Consider the following 18061-nt stretch of genomic DNA (forward strand, 5'->3'; position numbering starts at 1 on the left):
AAGGGGATTAATGCCTAACCTCACATCTTTGTTTTCCCAGAACTGCAGCTGAGAGTTTACTGAGTATGGATCAAGCATCACACACTAAGAACCTTTCCCGGAAAAGGGGACTCACAGATGTAAACTGAAAATTTTTTAAATCTGCTTTGATTGTCTTAAATTTCCAACAACAGATATTTTCCTATAAGTGATGTGAATCTATTTAATCTACTAAAAAAAAAAAAAGAAGAAGAAGAAGAAGACAGCACTGAAGGCAATGTCTCTCCTTTTGCCTTAAAACCTTTTACCGGGAACACTATTTATTTTTTTAAAAGACACATGAAGAAATTGTGATAATCCACCTGCATTCCTTTCTTTTGGAAGAGATGATCCTGGCCTTCCGCTTGGTCTTCTTTGCGTACATCTGGATCATACTGATGCCAAATGCTTTTGCTGCTGCTGACATCAAGGAGACACCCCAGTGGTGCTTCTCTTCAATGCAACAAACCCGGTAAGTTGCTCATACTATGGTTCATGGAATTATTGCTCAGTTTTTCTTACCAGCTGCTTCAGACCTATTGCAAACCTAGAAGCATATCTTTAATCGTAGGACATCTTTGTGGCCATGTCTGTCTCTAGAGATAGTACTAACTCATCATAATAAATCACCTCTGGCTGGCTTCTGAAAGATTGGAATCTTGAAACTCTGGTGGCACTTGTATCTTTATTTATGCTTATTTTTGGGGAAATAGTTAAACAGGTTCATTCTTCTTTTAAGAAATATATTTCTTCCATAAGTAATACATTTGTTACTAATAAACACTTTAATGTTCCTTCAAAATTTTTTTTGAGTAGAAATTAGTTTAAGCACCAACTTCTCTTACTGCCCAGTATTTGTGAGGTATATAGTTTCATATATTGATGGCATAATACCCACAGGCATTAAAACCATTTGCCTTTCAAAAATAGTTTATATGCATTTGGAATATCCTGAATATCAACACATTATCATTATTATCTTCCTGTCAATAATCAAGAGCATGTTTGGACGTGCTAGTAAAGGGAAACAGTGATCTAGAGTGACTTGTTTGTACCACCTTGCCTGAGACTTTAAACAGGTTTTAGTACTGAAAGTGCCAGGAATCCCTTCAGCTCCAGACAAATTAGAATGATTGGTCACCCTACTATCCATATGGCTTTAATAAACAAAGAATGTCTTTGAGAAAGTCTTCTCTTTTTACCAAGCACAAGATTTCCAAAAAGACCAGGAAGGAGAAATTGAGAGATGAAGATAACTAATATCCAGTCAACCCTGGCCGTCGTGGGGTGATAGATGTTGCAGCCAGATTGTCCTCACATCTTGAATATTTATTAAGCATTCACCACAAGATCAGGAAACAGAACATAAAATTTTAATAAATAATTTCTGAAGTCTCAGGTTTAATAGTCAAAAACAAAAGAGGTAGTGAGGATTGAGGGGTTACTGTCTTTCTAATTCCTGCTCTGCAATTAAAAATCAAGGATACCTCCCACACTTTTCTTCCTTGCTTCTGCTCCCAGATCCCAGACCTGAGATGATACAAACTCGAGTTCAGTTTAACAACTTTCTGAGTCTTCAATGCACTTAGGCAAGGAAATATTTGTGAAATGTGGGGTTATACCATCAGACTACATATTATTTTCAGATTGTAACATTTATATAGTATATTTTATCTAATTTTAGATGCACACTGCTTAAAATTTCATCTACCGTACAAACAGTAGGAGGTTTGTCCAGTGTGTTTGGTGAATGTTTAGATGAGAAGAGAGACTGTTGCAGGAGCTAATCCATCACACCGGCTCACTATCGGTGGCAGAATTGCTGCAGAAAAATTTACCATATATATTTTTTAGGTGTCATTTAAGAGACAAGCAGAGAAAATCAGTTCTTTGTTGTGGTCTAGGGATTTTTTTTCTTACGTTAAGTGCCTCATTTTTAGATCCTATCTAAAGGAAGAGAAGAATTTTAGAGACTACTCAAAGTATAATAGATTTCCTCCATAGGGAACCACAGAATTTCTGCTACATGGGTCCAAACGTGTTTGTTCTTACTTCTCTATGTCCTGAGCGATGTGCCCCTTTAAATCACAAGCTAGAATAGGATTCATTAAAATATACATCTGCTCTTTTGTTCTCCAAAGAAAAATCCTCTAGGGCACTGGAGATTGAGTAAACCATCACACTGGTTCAGAAGTAGCCACTTAGAATGAAACTCAGGTATTTTCCCTGAGTGAATAGAGTAATCCAGCTGGCCAATTTCTGAGCTGTCACTCAAGCACTCTCTCATGCATATTTGAAGGCATTTGACAAAAATACAGAAATTACTCTACAAGGCAGTTTCTAGAGTAAGGAGCCCAGGAAGCTTCATATCTTGAAATATGAATAAATACTGTGAGATTCTTTGCCCCACACCAACCTGATTATCCGTCAGTAAATAAGTAATAAACTAATTAATAATCCACTCTTTTATAATACAAGAGAATGAATAAACATGAAAGGAAGACATGGTCTTTCTTTGAAAATTATGAAATATATTTATATATACTACTTCATATTTATATGCATTATTTTTGACCAGTTGTCATACAATCAGCCCTTTAAATGCTTTGCTATTAATTGTTTCATTCAGAATATAACCTCATTTTTTATCCAAAGGTTCTCTTTTTTAAAATTCAAAGTTTTAAAAAATCTTTTATGTATATATTTATTTATTTTTAATTTTTTTTTATTTCAGTATATTACAGGGGTACAAATGTTTAGGTTACATATATTGCCTTTGCCCCACCCGAGTCAGAGCTTCAAGCCTGTCCATCCCCCAGACAGTGCGCACCACACACATTAGGTGTGAATATACCCATGCCCTCGTCCCCGCTTCCATCTGCCTGACACCCGATGAATGTTACTACTATATGTGCACTTAAGTGTTGGTCAGTTAATACCAATTTGATGGTGAGTACATATGGTGCTTGCTTTTCCATTCCTGTGATACTTCACTTGGTAGAATGGGTTCCAGCTCTATCCAGGATAATACAAGAGGTGCTATATCACCATTGTTTTTTGTGGCTGAGTAGTACTCCATGGTATACATATATCACATTTTATTAATCCACTCGTGTGTTGATGGGCACTTGGGTTGTTTCCACATCTTTGCAATTGTGAATTGTGCTGCTATCAAAAAGTCCCAAAACAATAAATGTTGGTGTGGATGTGGAGCGATAGGAACAAAACTCTTTTATTTAAAGATTCCCTTTGTTTTTTAAAAACACAGTGGAGAAGGATGTGAATAAAGTAAATTATGGCAAGTGAAAATGTCCCTCTTTTGTTTAGGGAAGAAATTTGTTTCCTTGATAATGCAAAGAAGATTAAGCATATAGACTCACTGAATATCTATTCATTCATTCAACCACTGTACTGAGTGACCTTTACATGCAAGTGCTGGACTGGGGGCTAAGGATGCTGTAGGGGCAACATACTGTCTCTGGCCTTAAGAATAATCAGCAGAGGGCTGGAGTCTGCTCAAATTCGCTTGCAAGAGCCAATCGTTAAATTTTCAGAAAATTTGTGAGCTGGCTGTTATTTAATAAAAACAAACATTATTAAAAATTAAATTACATAAACCTACAATTAATTAAATTATTTTTAAAACAAAGGTAATAAATACTTAAAACACCACTTCCTAGTTATTTTACTACATCTTACTATCACCCGTCACTCTTAAGATTATTTAGGCCTGTTGTATCTGTGTGGTAGAAATACTGCAGTATACTATACTATACCTCGGCGCCACTCCCCTCTGCTCTACTATACCATACCAAACTATACTACGGGCTACATATATCTCATGCATGTCAGTAGCTTGAAATGAGCCATGTGGGAGTATTTACACCATGGAAATAAGCAAACTTTACAAATCAGGGCTTTGTTTTTTTCCTGGAGATCCACTTGTTAAACACTACCCTGAACCTAATGTAAAAGCCAGGTGGGTCCTAGAGATTGTAAATTCAATGCTACTGCAAGCAAGACAGAGTAACAGAGACTCCAAGAGTCTGCAGAGAGTCTCCAAGAGTCTCCAGAGTGTCTGCTCTTCTGAGGGAGAATGGCTGGTCAGGTGCAGCCTCCTCTTGTTACAAGAGAACTTGAGCCTACTGTTGCCAGATTTTCTGATTTATTTTTTTCAAAAGAAGCAGGAAATCCAGATTTTCATATGAAATTTTCCAATTTATTACACCATGTGGGCTATCCAAAAATGTCTGCTCCTAATCTGATTCAATTTCCTCATTTCACAAATGAGGAAACCAAGGCCTCATCATCAAGCTCATGATCTGACAGAGACCCAGGTGGGATCTCTCCCTGGCTGGCCCTTCCACAGAAATGTCCATCTGCTTGGGTTTCTCCTTTACAAGAGATAGGCTGTTGACTAGAGTCAGGTATGGATCTTCAGAGTTCAGGGGTGAACAGCAATTCAATCAAAGCCACAAGATTTTCTTCATCTAATGCACCCTGTCCTCTCTAAGATATCTCAAAAGCATCAGGACCTGGAAATATGCATTGGATCAGAATCCTGAAGGTTTTCTTAGTAATGAAAAATTGGATCAACTAATTTCTCCACTGCTTTACTTTATTCCTTTCACTTCTATGTAGCCTCATCAAACATTTTTTATTCATTTTGTATTTTTCTAAAGAAAAATAATGAGCCTACAAAAACCCTTTTAAGATTTTGCCTACATTATTTGGGACAGTTCATAGTAAAGCTTTATCTTATTATGAACTGTCCCATGTTAGCAAGAGGGCATGTGTCTAGAATGAAAAGGAGAAAGAAGTGATAGGTGGAGAACTGTGACCACCAGATCCTTATTTAGAAAAGATTCTAGATGGCAAGTCCAATTTATTCTAGATAATTTATAAAACATTTATTACAGAAATAACATTGTAGCAATAATGGAAAACATGGAAAAAAAATACCAAGAATCTCAAATATGCTTTCTCTTTTCGAAGTTCACCTCTAATCACCTATGTGATTTTTTTTCATGTTTCAAATCATAGCATAGAAACTATTTCATAATCTTAAGCATTTCCCATATTCCTTCATAGACATTTATAATGGTATTTTTAATCACTCCATATAATTAATATGAATTGATGAACAAGAATTACCTCCTTTGTTTTTGAACATTTATTTTCAACTTCACACTGTTACAGATAACGGCAATAAATATTTTCACTCATGTAATTTTTTTCCTTTACCAATAAGAATTGTAATTTTCCTAGAATTGAATTACTGAGTCAAAGCATATGAAATATCTTTATAGTTCCCAAGACGAATTTCTAAAAGGTTTTAACAACATTTATATTCCCACCTGAAAAGTATAAATGTTCCCACTTCATCAAATCCTTATTAGTATGGAGCACTAACATTATTTTTTGTCTTTTGCTCATTTAGTAGGTATAAATGGTAGTTATGGTTTACACTGGTATCTCACTGTTAACCCTTTCAATGAAATATTTTAAAACATGCTTGCCAATTATATCCTCCCTTGGGTAAATAGTCTTTTCATGTCAGGCCTAGCTGTTTTCAAGTTCTGATCCTACTTAACTAATCAGATATATAGGCCTCAAAGCCCTCCGGAAAGCAGTTTTGTAAAGAGGCCAATTGAGTGTTTGTGACTCAATTAAAAAGAGTTTTTGTCATCCCACTTAGAAAACTACTGTGCCTCAGAATGAGTTAGGTATATTTCTGTTTCCTCAACCAGCTCTATCACTTTTTAATTCTTTGTCTACTATGTCCTCCTCAAAGACCTTCGTAGGACCCATAGAGACCACTCAAAATCCAGCCTTTCCTTCCTCCTGGACACTCCCTTTCTTAGTCCCAAAATTATAGTCGAGTTTCTGACACTGAGGAGAGGGAGGAGCATAGACAGGTTTCCTCTGTAGGATCCAGGAATGAAAAGGCCCTAACTCAAGGAGAAAAACCCTGACTATTACCAAGACATCCCTACTGTTTCTCAAACAATAATACTTATAATACTTTGTGGGGAAAAAAAAAATCAAAGATTAAGAACGCTGATGAAAGACTTTTCCATGAGTTGAAGTTTCTTTGCTTGATCCCATCAGGATCGTCAGGACTCAGAATTCTGGAAGATCTTCTCCTTAGAAGTTATCCAAAAGCTTTCTCTCAGTAACTAGTAAAAATGAAATCATTTTTTCTAGAATAGGGGCGAGGGCAAAAGACACAAAGTGGTTTAAAACGATACATATACATCTGATGGTCTCTCACATAGTAACCCTTTCATTAACTATATTTGCTTCTGTCTCCTTTGTTTTATTTCAGTCTTCATTTCAGCAGTCTTTCTATGTATGCCTTTTAAAAATTATTTTATAAACCAGGGACCTTCAAACCAGGGCATCTATACTCCTGGGGTATAATGTACCCCTACGGGTACATGCAAGCTATCTGAGGGTCAATTTCTGGATCTTTAACTTCCTTGTTGACCTGTTTCCTGAATTGATCCACCTCAAAACTCACCTGCAGTCTCCCTTTAATGATTGCTTTGTCCCATGTGGCAAAATAAAGGTAACCCTCTGTCTCTTCCTGAATCCTACTATGTGCATGGCCCCAGTGTGTGAAAAATTTTCTGGGTACAAAGAGACCACTATAAGTATTATTGTTGAGGTAGTAGATGGCTCTCATCTAAATCACACATCCTTTCCCAAATTGGGTAAATTCCTATTTTTTGCTTTCAACAAAACTGAGAGAGGAACCTTATTAATTTGTCAGGCTATATGTCATGAAAAATAATTGTTGATGATAGATCACACTACATGAATTTTGAAGAATAAGAAGGAATTTAAATAACTGTTACCTTGCTAAAATAATACTGAAACAAAATTTCTTCAGGTTCTATGTACTTACATGAAGATGAACAGTTTTTCAACATTTTCAGCTATAAAAATAAAAAATAGGAATGTAATTTATGCAAAATCCTGTTTCATTCTAGCAATGAGTAATATCTACTTACTGATACATGGAATAATTGGGGAGAACATACCATCACTTCATTAAGAAATTTTATTCTTAATTTTTAAGAGTATCAACATTTATGAAATATTTTACTTCATTTTAACAGTCATAGACAATAAAAAAGTTAATTTTAATGTCTACCTATCTTTCTTGCAAAGATATATGGAGTGATAAAATTTCTATGGAAGAAATAAAATCCAAACACAAGTTTTAAAAAAAAGGAATAAAATAAAATTTCTCATTTTTGAAGAAGAGCTTGTTCATATATTTTTAAATGTATAATGTGGGTATTTAGATTCATTGGACACATTTAAAGGCAGAATATTTTATTTTAAATCATCAGTATTTAAGTTATTTTAAAATTTATGATGAAAAAGTTGTAGATGTCTATTTAAATATGTGTGAGGGAGTACATAGATTTTCAAAATTCTTTTAGAGAGTGTATAAGCAACAAATTTGGAGGAGAAGATAGATGAGGTGCAAAAAAGACAAAAATAGATGAATATAGAATATATCATTGTGTATCTGAAGAACCTTAAAGTAAGAACTGGTGCATGTGCTTTCATGTACTGCCAAGAGAGCATTTCATAGCAGGCTCTGTGTTCAGTGTTCTTGGGAGTCTTAATTAAGATTTATCCTTTCCAATCTCATGGAGAGAAGTGCTTCTGAAAAGATAAGTTAGTGACATGCCATTCAGTTATATTAAACAAATATCATTACCAAAGGGGTTCACAAATTTTCATAAGTTTTCACCCAAAGTTACGTTTCCATTTGTCTTAAAATAATAACAAGTAGCTAGCTTTTATTAAATGTGTACTATTTTCTAGGCCAGTGATTCTCCTCAGGAATTATAATAAATGTAAATTCTTATACCCCGAATCTATTGAATGAGAAACTGTGGGCATGGGGCCCAGGAAACCATCATTTGAATGCATGCCAAAAAACATAATATTTACAAACATCTGGCATGGTTCCTTGAATGTAGTAGGCATTTAATAAAAGCTATCTGCTATTATTTTTAATCAATAGTTCATTCTAGCTCCTTGGAAGAAGTTTCCCAGTTAATTCGAGCCCCTTGGAAGAAGTAGGTTCTAGGTGTTCGAATGTTCACGGGATATAATGGCTTAACATATTTAAACCCAAACTCATTGCCTTCTACCCAAAACAGATTTCTTCTCTCAACTTCGCCATATCTGTCAATGGCAAAAATAAATCTGTAAACCTCTGAGGGTTTCAGCCAGAAACTGCGCTGTTGAGAGACCACATTGGTTGATCTCAGGTGCCCATAAACCTGAACGTATTTCTTCTACCAGCTGCTTCGGGGTCTGAAATTCTCCCCATAAAAGTCACTTTACCGAGTTGAGAAATTGCGTCTCCCAGTCTTATGTTAAAATTCACATGCATTTCCTGGAGAAGATATTTATTAATGCAAAACCACATCAGGTATTCAGAATGATGAGTATTCACTTAGCAGAGCCCTCAGGATCTTGTGTTATTGCTGCTGCTGACCATGATGACGGTGATGACGACAGGCACATTTTTCTGGAAAGAGGAGCTGAGCAAGGTCTCCATCAGGAGAAGACAGTTACATGTCACTCACAAAGGAGCTTTGCTCTCACAGACATTTTCACTGGGAAGTAGGTGTCAGGGAGGTCCAGCGACTTGCCCAAGTTCTCAAACCCAGGGAGAGATGGGGCTTTATTCCCACATCAACACACCAATGGTAGAGAAGCCACTCCCTGCTTTGCCTTTGCCCTAGGGAACTGTAGGTAAAGACAGGCTCTGTCACCTACTTCACAATTTGACCTGGCATCAGGTTCAAACATTGCCATGCCTCAGGTTCTAGAACCTCCGACAGGGATTCTGCTTTCACTCTCAGCCTGCACCTGTTTTCTGCTCATTTTGTCTTTGTAAAACACTATTTTAATCAGTGTACAATCTTGTAGTGTTTTCACTTCTTCATTTAGTGCAGAGATTGTTCAACTTCAGTGATCCCAACAGTCACTTAGGTAGCTTGTTTAAATTTAGATTCCTAGGCCCTGTTTCTTGGTGGCTGGTTTAGTCAATCTGGGACTGAGGTCTATAAATCTGAATTTTGATCACCTCCACCCAGGTAATGGGGATATTCTAGGTCTAAAAAACTGTGCTGTGAGAAACAGTGCCAGTTCATAAATTAAGTCCAAACTCAGTTTGTCATTTAAGGTGCTCCAAAATTTGGTTTACTTTATCTGCTCCACACTTATATAATAAAGAGCAAATGTTGACAGATCTTTGGCTTAATATGAACTGAGAAAATGAGCTTTTATGAATGTATTTCAGAACATGCTATGTTGAGCACAGATGGCTAACCTAAATCAAAATATCCAGAAGCATATGTATCTCAAAAGTATTTTTTTTCCCTTTGTGGGAACAGCAAACAAGAAACTAGAAGGAAGAAAGATGACAGTACCAAAGTATGGCCCCTGAAATATAAGCAACTTCTCCAAATAGAGGACCACGATTTTGCTATGAGACCTGGATTTGGAGGTGAGTATTATCTTTACAAAGCTCATGTCAAAACCCATTGCACTGTCAAAATTGAGGTGAAAATATGAAGCAATTGAGACCAAAACACAAGTAAAGATAATCAGTTAAAAAAAAAACTTTTACAATTATCTTCTATTGAATGAGAACAATTGATAATTTATCTATTTTAAATTGACCAAAAAATTCATTTTTCTACTATGCACACTATTGTAAATAGTATGTGTTCAATAAATAGTGAATGGATATACCCTGCCTATACACCAACTTACTGTTTTAACTAAAATCTATAAGTCAGATTACATGTTATTCATAAAATCTTGTTAAATATGCCTATGAGCTGAAATACTGGAAGAACTAGTATGTCAAATACCATAGCTCCCTATGAACCAACTCTGCTGAGTTGAGTTTTTAATAACTTTTATCACTTCTAGCAATTAAAATTGATCAAAATGTTAGAGTACCAGACACTGTGCTAAGGCCTTTAATCCACTATCTTATCCCACTCTCACACTGACCCTATGAAATAGGTACTATCATGATGTTGAATATGGCAGTGTGGAAACTGGGTCTTAGGTTAAGAGATTTGCCCTAGACCGTGAAAGCAGTAATTGGTGGAACCAAGCTGCTATGGCAGACAAGGAGGAGGGAAGACGTCCGTATTAGAAGTGCATGCTTGGAACAGCTTTTCTTCCCCTCAGATTGTTTAAGGTGCATATAGATGCATCACTGAGGGTATCGAGTGCTCCAGCAATACGCAAGGTGTGGTGAAGTCAACTCGTTGCATTGAACTCCGGCTTACTACTAAATTCATCCTGACTCTTCTTTCATTGACCCAAAGGTCTCCACTCCCACAGTTCCTGAACTGATAACTTTGCAGAATCCTACATATGTGAAGATGAGGGAGAGAAACAGGATCCTCTGGCAGTAAAACAGGTTCAGCTTTTTGATAAATAACTAATACCTGATGTATTCAGGATGTGGAGGGGAGATTCTCTTCGCATACTATGCTTATGACCAAGGGAAGCGCAATAGACAGGTAGATACCAGAGAATTAATTTGTTAACAGGTAAAAAACAAAAAAGTATGTCAGGTAGGTATTATGTTGAGGATTGGGTTTTTGTGTTTGTCTTTTGTTTTTTAATTTCCTGAAAACCATTGGGTTACGATTCTAAGGGTCTGACCTTGATTTCATTAAATCAGGGACTCAAACTTTAGCAAGCGTCAGAATCACCTGACGGGTTCTGAAGGCACAGATTATTGGGCCCCACCCCAGAGCCGCTGATTCACTAGATTGGGGGTGGGCTGGGGCAATGATTTGCATTTCTAATAAGTTCCTGGTGATGCTGATGCCGCTGGTTGGAAAATCACATTTTGAGAACCACCGCATTGGACTACCAGCATCATATTAAATCTTGGTGAGTTTAATTTTTTTGTATTCCAAAGCACTCTTCACACTTATAGAATCCTAATTTAAGACATTAGAAGTTCTGATGGTTTAGAACATAAGGTTTTTTGTTTCATGTTTGTTTGTTTGTGCTTCTGAGACTCTATATCTTTTTTCCTTCACTGCTTCTCAGAGATATCATCCTATGGCAATTCTCCTAACGATGCTTGAGCCACTACCTACCATTGCCAATAGACCATTTCTTCCCCCAACCAAATTTGCCAAAACTTGGATAATATACTGTACAGCTACCATGCAGATACTCTGTGCTTTGGTCTCTACGATTCTATAAAAAGTTTGTAAAATCCCGTACAAATTCCCCTGTAATGGGACTCTTGCCTGGCGATGGGGTTTTTAAGCCACTAGGGGGCGCCAGTCGCACGGGAATAGCTTGAAACTGGCATCTCCGAATCAGCCGTTGCAGGTTCCCCATGATGGACTGTTTTCAACAACAATTCAAAAAGCTGCCCTAATTCCTGTCAGGTTAGATTCCTCAATTAAATTAATTCCTATCCTAGAGGGAAGGGTTTTTAGGGAGATTATTGTACGCCATTGAAAACCAGAAAGATTGAGAGAAAAATGACTGTCCTTGAATGCAGACCTCGAAACAAGCAGTCCAGAGAGGTCTTGTCACTCAGAGTGGCCCGAGGACCAGCAGCAGATCACCTGGGAGTGAGTTAGCAATGCAGAAGCTCAGGCCCCGACCCAGGATTTCTGAATAAACTCTGCATGGTTAGCAAGCTCCCCAGGTGACTCCCATACACGTCACAGTGTGAGAAACACGGCTGCGGATCACTAAGGGCCAGTCTTCCTCTTCTGTCTTAAAGCATTTATGCCTTAATTTTCCATGCTCTGTATCAGCCCCAGCCTCCAGAAAAACAAGAAATTGACCTTAAATTTCCACTTTGCTTGATCTGTTAGAGATACATGTTAAGATTTTTTTTTTTAGATGAAAATGTGGGGTTTTTTTAATTTATTTTTTTCCTGAGACGACTCTGTGAGGTTATTAAAAATGCAATTGAAATGTGCTACTTAGTGGCAGGTGGCAAATCATCCCACGATTAAGAAATTTTTCTGACAGTCATACACTGGGGCCAAATGGTGTCCAAATTGCTTGTGTGTTCAGTCAGTTCAGGCAGAAAAATCCATAAATTCAGTCAGAAGTGTCAGTCTAGTAGCTCAGTGAAGTATAGTCCTTAACCTCTTGTCCGTCTTGGTCAGAACAACTTCTTACACCAGTGACCCGTTCCTCTGTTCTCTCACAGCTGCCTTCCTTGGGAAAATCAGATTGCGGGATATAAAAGACATGCTTTAATTTATCTTCTTTTTCTTAATACTTGTCTGTAACACAAACACACGAACATACTTCTTCCCTCTTCGGCTAAATGTAACTTCAGCACTTCTCTTGCCTTAATGTGTTTTCCTAATTAGCTTTAACATTAAAACCAGCTGCTACTGCAGTGTTTTTTACTTTTATAAAGCATTAGAAGATTAATTGACTCATTATGTGGAAACAGGAGGATATAAATTTAGGGGAGCTTTTTGTTTAACTTGGGTTATAAATTGCAGCTCATTTTCTTTATTTATGTTTCCCCTACCCTTTACATCTCCCATAACTAAGGGCTGTTTCGTTACAGTCTTACAGATGATAATTTCTTTGTTTCTTCAATGTGAAATCAATTTAGCATCTAGATACTGGTTACTGAGTCAAGACAAAAGCTAGCGTTATAAAAGCTGCTTGTACAGTTTTTGCTTGTCAAACAAGAGCACTATACTGGGAGTCAAAAGGGCCTGGCTATTTTCCTATCATTAATTAGCTTTGGGTTTCAGGCAAATGTTGTAACCTCTCTGAGTTTGCTCATATGTCAAGTGGAGCTCAAATCGGTTCTATCCATCTAACAAAGTGGCTATAATGATAAGATGAGATAATATTTATAGAGTCAATTTTAAATGCATTATATAAATAAGATGTATAACTTTTATTTAACTCTCATTATTCCAGCCTGCATAAAAAACAGGTTGATGCTATATCTTTATGCACATAAAAAGGATTATAAATGTGTGTGCTGCTGCCTAGTTAGTGATACTGGGAAATGAACACCATAATCATAATAATTAATAGTTATTTAATTTTTACTATATCTTAAATGCCTTATATACAGAATAAAAATATAAAATTATGATTTATGTTGTTATATTTACTATTGATCCAATAGATAATGAATAAATTGATTGTTAAGAGGTTTGAATGGGGTTAGGCTAAGGACTTAATAAACATTCTTTCATGTAGTCTCACAGCAACCCTATAAGGCAGGTGCCAGATATTTATTTCTCCTATTTTATAGATTAACAAACTGAGGTATGAGGAGTTAAGGAATTTACAGAAGTTTGGCTCTAACTCAGGTTTATATGGCTACAAATTCCATGAATTTTAATCCTGCTTTTTTGCCACCTTCTCTCTGTGACTCAGCTCCTTATCTGTAAAAAGAATATTTGGAGGTTTTATCCAGCTCAAGAATTCTGATTCTGTGTCTTGCCTTTCCATGCCCCTAATTCTGCACTCTGTCCTCAAGAATGCCAGAGCACAGTACAGATTCTGAAACCCAGGAGTAAGGTGCACCGTGACATGGAGCTCAAAGGAGGCAGAAATGAGGCCAGACAGCACCTGAGGGCACACACTTTCCTTGCAAACAGAAGAGCTCATCCTCACAAGAACACTGTAAATCTGCAGGGAGGAAAGAAGAAATCTATTTCCAGGAACCCATTCCTGATGGACAAGCCATGTTTTAACTCCACTGTCAGCCCAGCCTTCAAAACAGCCCTGAGGCTTCAGTGCTTGGACAGCAGTGGCATGAATATGTTCGTATTCATGTCCTGGTTTTGTCAGAAAATAAGTAATCAGAAGCACCGGATCTCTATTTTAGTGAAGAGAGGACTGATTATCTAAATGTTTGTGTAAGGAATAGTGGCTTGTGTTCCTAAGGGGTAAGTTTACATTTTTGCTACACTGCCATAGTAATAACATTTATTTTGTGCCATTTATTGAGTACCAAGTTCAGTAACTGTATTATTTTTAGTCCTTAAATGAGTCTCCAAGATGAGTATTCCTACTCAGACTTGAGGAGACTAAGCTTAGCAACAACATTACTCATCCTGATCACATAACAGTGATGGAAGCCGGCTTCAAACTCTAGCCTGTGACTCTAATACGGGAACTTTATCCAAGACAGTCGGCCACTCCTCCAAGATCTTTGCAAATCTTTCATTCCCTTGGAGTATTGGAATTAATAAGAAGATATACTCACCATGAAGTGCCAAGTAGAGCCATGAACTAGATATTTTCATGAAGTTTCATTTTAATATTAATTACTAATTTAAGAAAAAAAGGCACACATGTACAAAAAAAACCCACCAAAGCTTAACCCTATGAAGGAATAATAATGAGATGTTTCCAAGTTAATGCTTCAGCTTCATCATAATTATCATTGAACAATGTTATTCATAGAATTGTCATAACTAATGGTATGGGATGTCCATTAATTGCTCCAATATGGCAGGAAGAAGTTGGTAGTTAAGATGCAAGTGAGGTATTTCTGGAGCCTGAAGCAGGAATGTGTGACCAGCCCCAGACCTGGCTAGCTGAAACCCTTCACAGTAAGGAATCATATTGAGGGTATGGACTTAAGGAACCAAAAAAAGGGAATCTCATGTTAATAAAGTGAAGATAACATCAGCCAATTAATGGGGGAGTCACAGAAGAGATACAGGGACTGGCAAGATAGACCTTGTTTTATAATGTATTGTGCATTTATAAAAGGCTGTGAATTGTATGTACACACATGTTCCGTGTAGCATGTACAGGCACTACACAGCCTCAGTGAGGAAGCTTTTTAGGCTGGACCCTTCTAAATCCCCTAATCATTAGATTTATATTTTTTCAACAATAGTTGAAAGCATTTTTTTTAACTCAGGAGTATATAGGCAATAAAGTTTAATTCAGAGTGGCTTACTATGGAACAAAAATACATGAAAGACTATATGTATAAATGTACAAATTATTTCAACATATATATGCATCAAATTTCATACACAGAAATAAATGATGAAGTATTAACATCAATCTTTAATCACACTGGAAGTGGTGAAATCCTTTGTTAGATATAACCAGGAAATGTCATAGTCTCAGTCTAGTCTGGATTCTCTTATGTTGTCTTTCAGGTTTTCCGGGCCGGTGAACCTGATTCTGGGAGCCCCAACTGCAAATAAGTCTCAGCAGTTTTTCTCTGTCTGAAATTGCCCCAATTCTGACTCTCAGTATATTATCATCAAATGCATTTCTAAGGATGTTTGCTTCTTTCCAAGTGCAGCCTGTGGTTACCGATGCTCTGCAAGGGAACTCTTCTGAATCTGCAGTGTCTGTGTGTAGCACTGTACTATTATCTGTGTTCCTCTAATCTGCCAACCACCGCACAAGTGAAAAAGGATGATTTTTTTTTTTTTTGGTAGGAGAGAAAAGGTTCCAACACTGCCCAGAGTCAAGGACTCTGTGACACTCCCTGACTATCCAATATGACCGTTACCATACAGAATACATACTTGTACACACCCTTAGACATGTTTTCCAGACACTGTTCCTTTTTAAATTACTACTAGCTAAAAATAAAAAAATAAAATAAAAACCTGGTGATACCATTTCAATACATAGAAGGATAATATTGAGATGTTCTCAAGCAAATGAGTAATGATTATTGGAATACCATTTATTTACACACGTGCCTTTATTGCTATTGAATGTATAATTCTGATTCAATAGATGATGGAGATATTTGTTTTTTTTAAAAAAAACTTGAAAAGTAATCCATTTACAATCTATGAACATTGATCTTTCTCCTTTGAAATTATTGTAATGCATTTCTCAGCCTGTTACCCATTCTTCTTTCTGAAGGGTCCCCTGTACCGGTAGCTATAGATGTCCAGGTTGAGAGCATTGACAGCATTTCAGAGGTTAACATGGTAAGTTTCTCCACGGGATATTGATTGGTATTTTTCTGAAAAGATTAGAAATCAACAGTATCAAACTCACTGGTATTTTAATAACTCATTTAATTAGGCATATTATTTATTTTTGCTACTTCACTCAATAATAGAGTTGTGGTTGCTGTTTTCCACATCTTTCTGCCCTTAATTACAATCCTCATTTCTTTCCTACTCTTCTCTTTTCCTTCTAGTGGTTTTCAGTGGTGAAATACTGTAGATCATGATATATTTAGCTATATAACATCAACTGGGAACAGTTGTAATACATGTGCAATATGAAATCACAACCATGAGTCCTTACCCACAACATGATAAACAGTTGAACCGAGTTTGATGGGCTGCTTCCAAATTTGTCAGTTGTTATTAATTTTGCTTCTCTATCTGTAGACAACCAGTAGCAGAGGACAAAGAGTTTTTTTTTTTAATTCATGGGACTAAAAATAAAATTAAGAAAAATTTTATATTACCTTTTATTTTTTAGAACTCTAGAAGGGACTGCCATTATTTTATTTTGCAATGAAACATCTGTATTTTCATGGAGTATTACTCATGAGCCAATGTCCATAAAATTTGAAACTGATCACTTATTGTTACATTTAACCTTCTTCTGTCTTCTATGACATTTTGCATACTTTGATTTTTTTGTTTCTTCTTCCATTCCCTTAACCTGATTTTACCACTTTAGCTATTTTTATGTTTTAATACCTTCTACCATAATTTTTCCATTTTATTTTCTCTATTCCCAATTTAGAACACCTTCCTTGTCTGCATAATTACCAGATCCATTTTTCATGTAAGTCATTTTCACAGTTGTGCAGAATTTTGCTTTAAGGACAGATAGTTAATACCATGGCTAATTTGTGTGTAAGCCCCTACATATTTGTTTTCAGATATATTTCCTTTTTACCTACTCCTCTTCTGTTAATTTGTTAATGTAGTCTCAGAGTTTTGTTTAGCCCCTTTTAGTTTACTTTTCTATGCCAAATTAAGAGTGCCTTTATAGTTTCAAAATTTCAATGTCTGTTTCTTTTTTCTTACCTAATTGCTGTGTGTATTCTTATATTGGGATCACACTTTCCATCTCATTTCAGTCTCCTCAATCATGCTGTCTTCTGCATCATCCCTCTTACATACATTTCTTTTGTTTCCCACCAACACCATGCTGCATGCAACTATTAATGATAAGGACCTTAACAGGTACCCACGAGTAAGATACAACTTATGAATATGTTTGGTTTGGCTTCAATTTTGGATTTGGTTTGTATTTCAGTTTTATTCTCTGCCCCTCCACTCAGAGTATTAAATAATTGAATTTTTGAGTTCCTTTGGATGGGGCCTGTGCCCTCCAGATTGCCCTGAAACTGGTGCCTTGCTTTGCGCTAGATACAGCCTGCTACCTTTATTAAATGAAGTTGCCCACCTGGTCCTTAGAGTCATTTGCCATTGCAGCCCTTAGAGAGATGCTTTTTGTCCTTTGTTTTCTGCTTTAAATTCGGCAGGTTGATTTTTTTGTGGTTTTGTTTTTTAATAAGGAGTACCTCTTTCTTGAAGAGGGACAAGTTAAGCTACTTTCTTTTCAAATTCCATTTTCAGTTTGAAAAGATATTTGTTATTTATCCAATTTACTCATTTAACAGACTTTTTTTGTGTACACTAATCTATGCACTTCATTCTCTTTTCTGGAATCTTTTATACTTGTGTTCTTATGATTTTTCAAATGTTGCTTTTAAATACTCTTTGGAATAAAAGTATTTTTGATACATAAACTTATAGCAAAGTGATTTTTATAGAATTAAGTTTTGAAATTTAAATTCTATATATTATTTTTGTAATATGCGAACACCACCATTAAACATAAAAAGAGAAAGAGAAAGCAAACAAAGCAGGGATCTCCAAGCAGGGCCTAGAAAATATAAATTACTAAGATCAAAAATCTTTTCATACATATATTTACAATAATGTTAGTATTTATAGTGATTCCTCCAATTAACTGAAAGAAAAGTTCAGGACATATAAAA

The 18061-nt window shown here is 36.2% G+C and overlaps 1 protein-coding gene across 1 annotated transcript in view; it reads left to right on the plus strand.

Annotated features, from left to right (window-relative positions):
* The first annotated feature begins 365 nt into the window (after window positions 1-365).
* Window positions 366-18061, plus strand: part of GABRR3 (gamma-aminobutyric acid type A receptor subunit rho3) — a 44555-nt gene continuing 26859 nt past the window's right edge. The window contains exons 1-3 of the mRNA XM_045557585.1: window positions 366-490; window positions 9450-9562; window positions 15952-16019. Coding sequence (XP_045413541.1) covers window positions 366-490; window positions 9450-9562; window positions 15952-16019 — 306 coding nt within the window. The remainder of the gene's footprint in view (window positions 491-9449; window positions 9563-15951; window positions 16020-18061) is intronic.

This window comes from Lemur catta, chromosome 1 (assembly GCF_020740605.2).
Source record: "Lemur catta isolate mLemCat1 chromosome 1, mLemCat1.pri, whole genome shotgun sequence".
Taxonomy (NCBI): Eukaryota; Metazoa; Chordata; class Mammalia; order Primates; family Lemuridae; genus Lemur; species Lemur catta.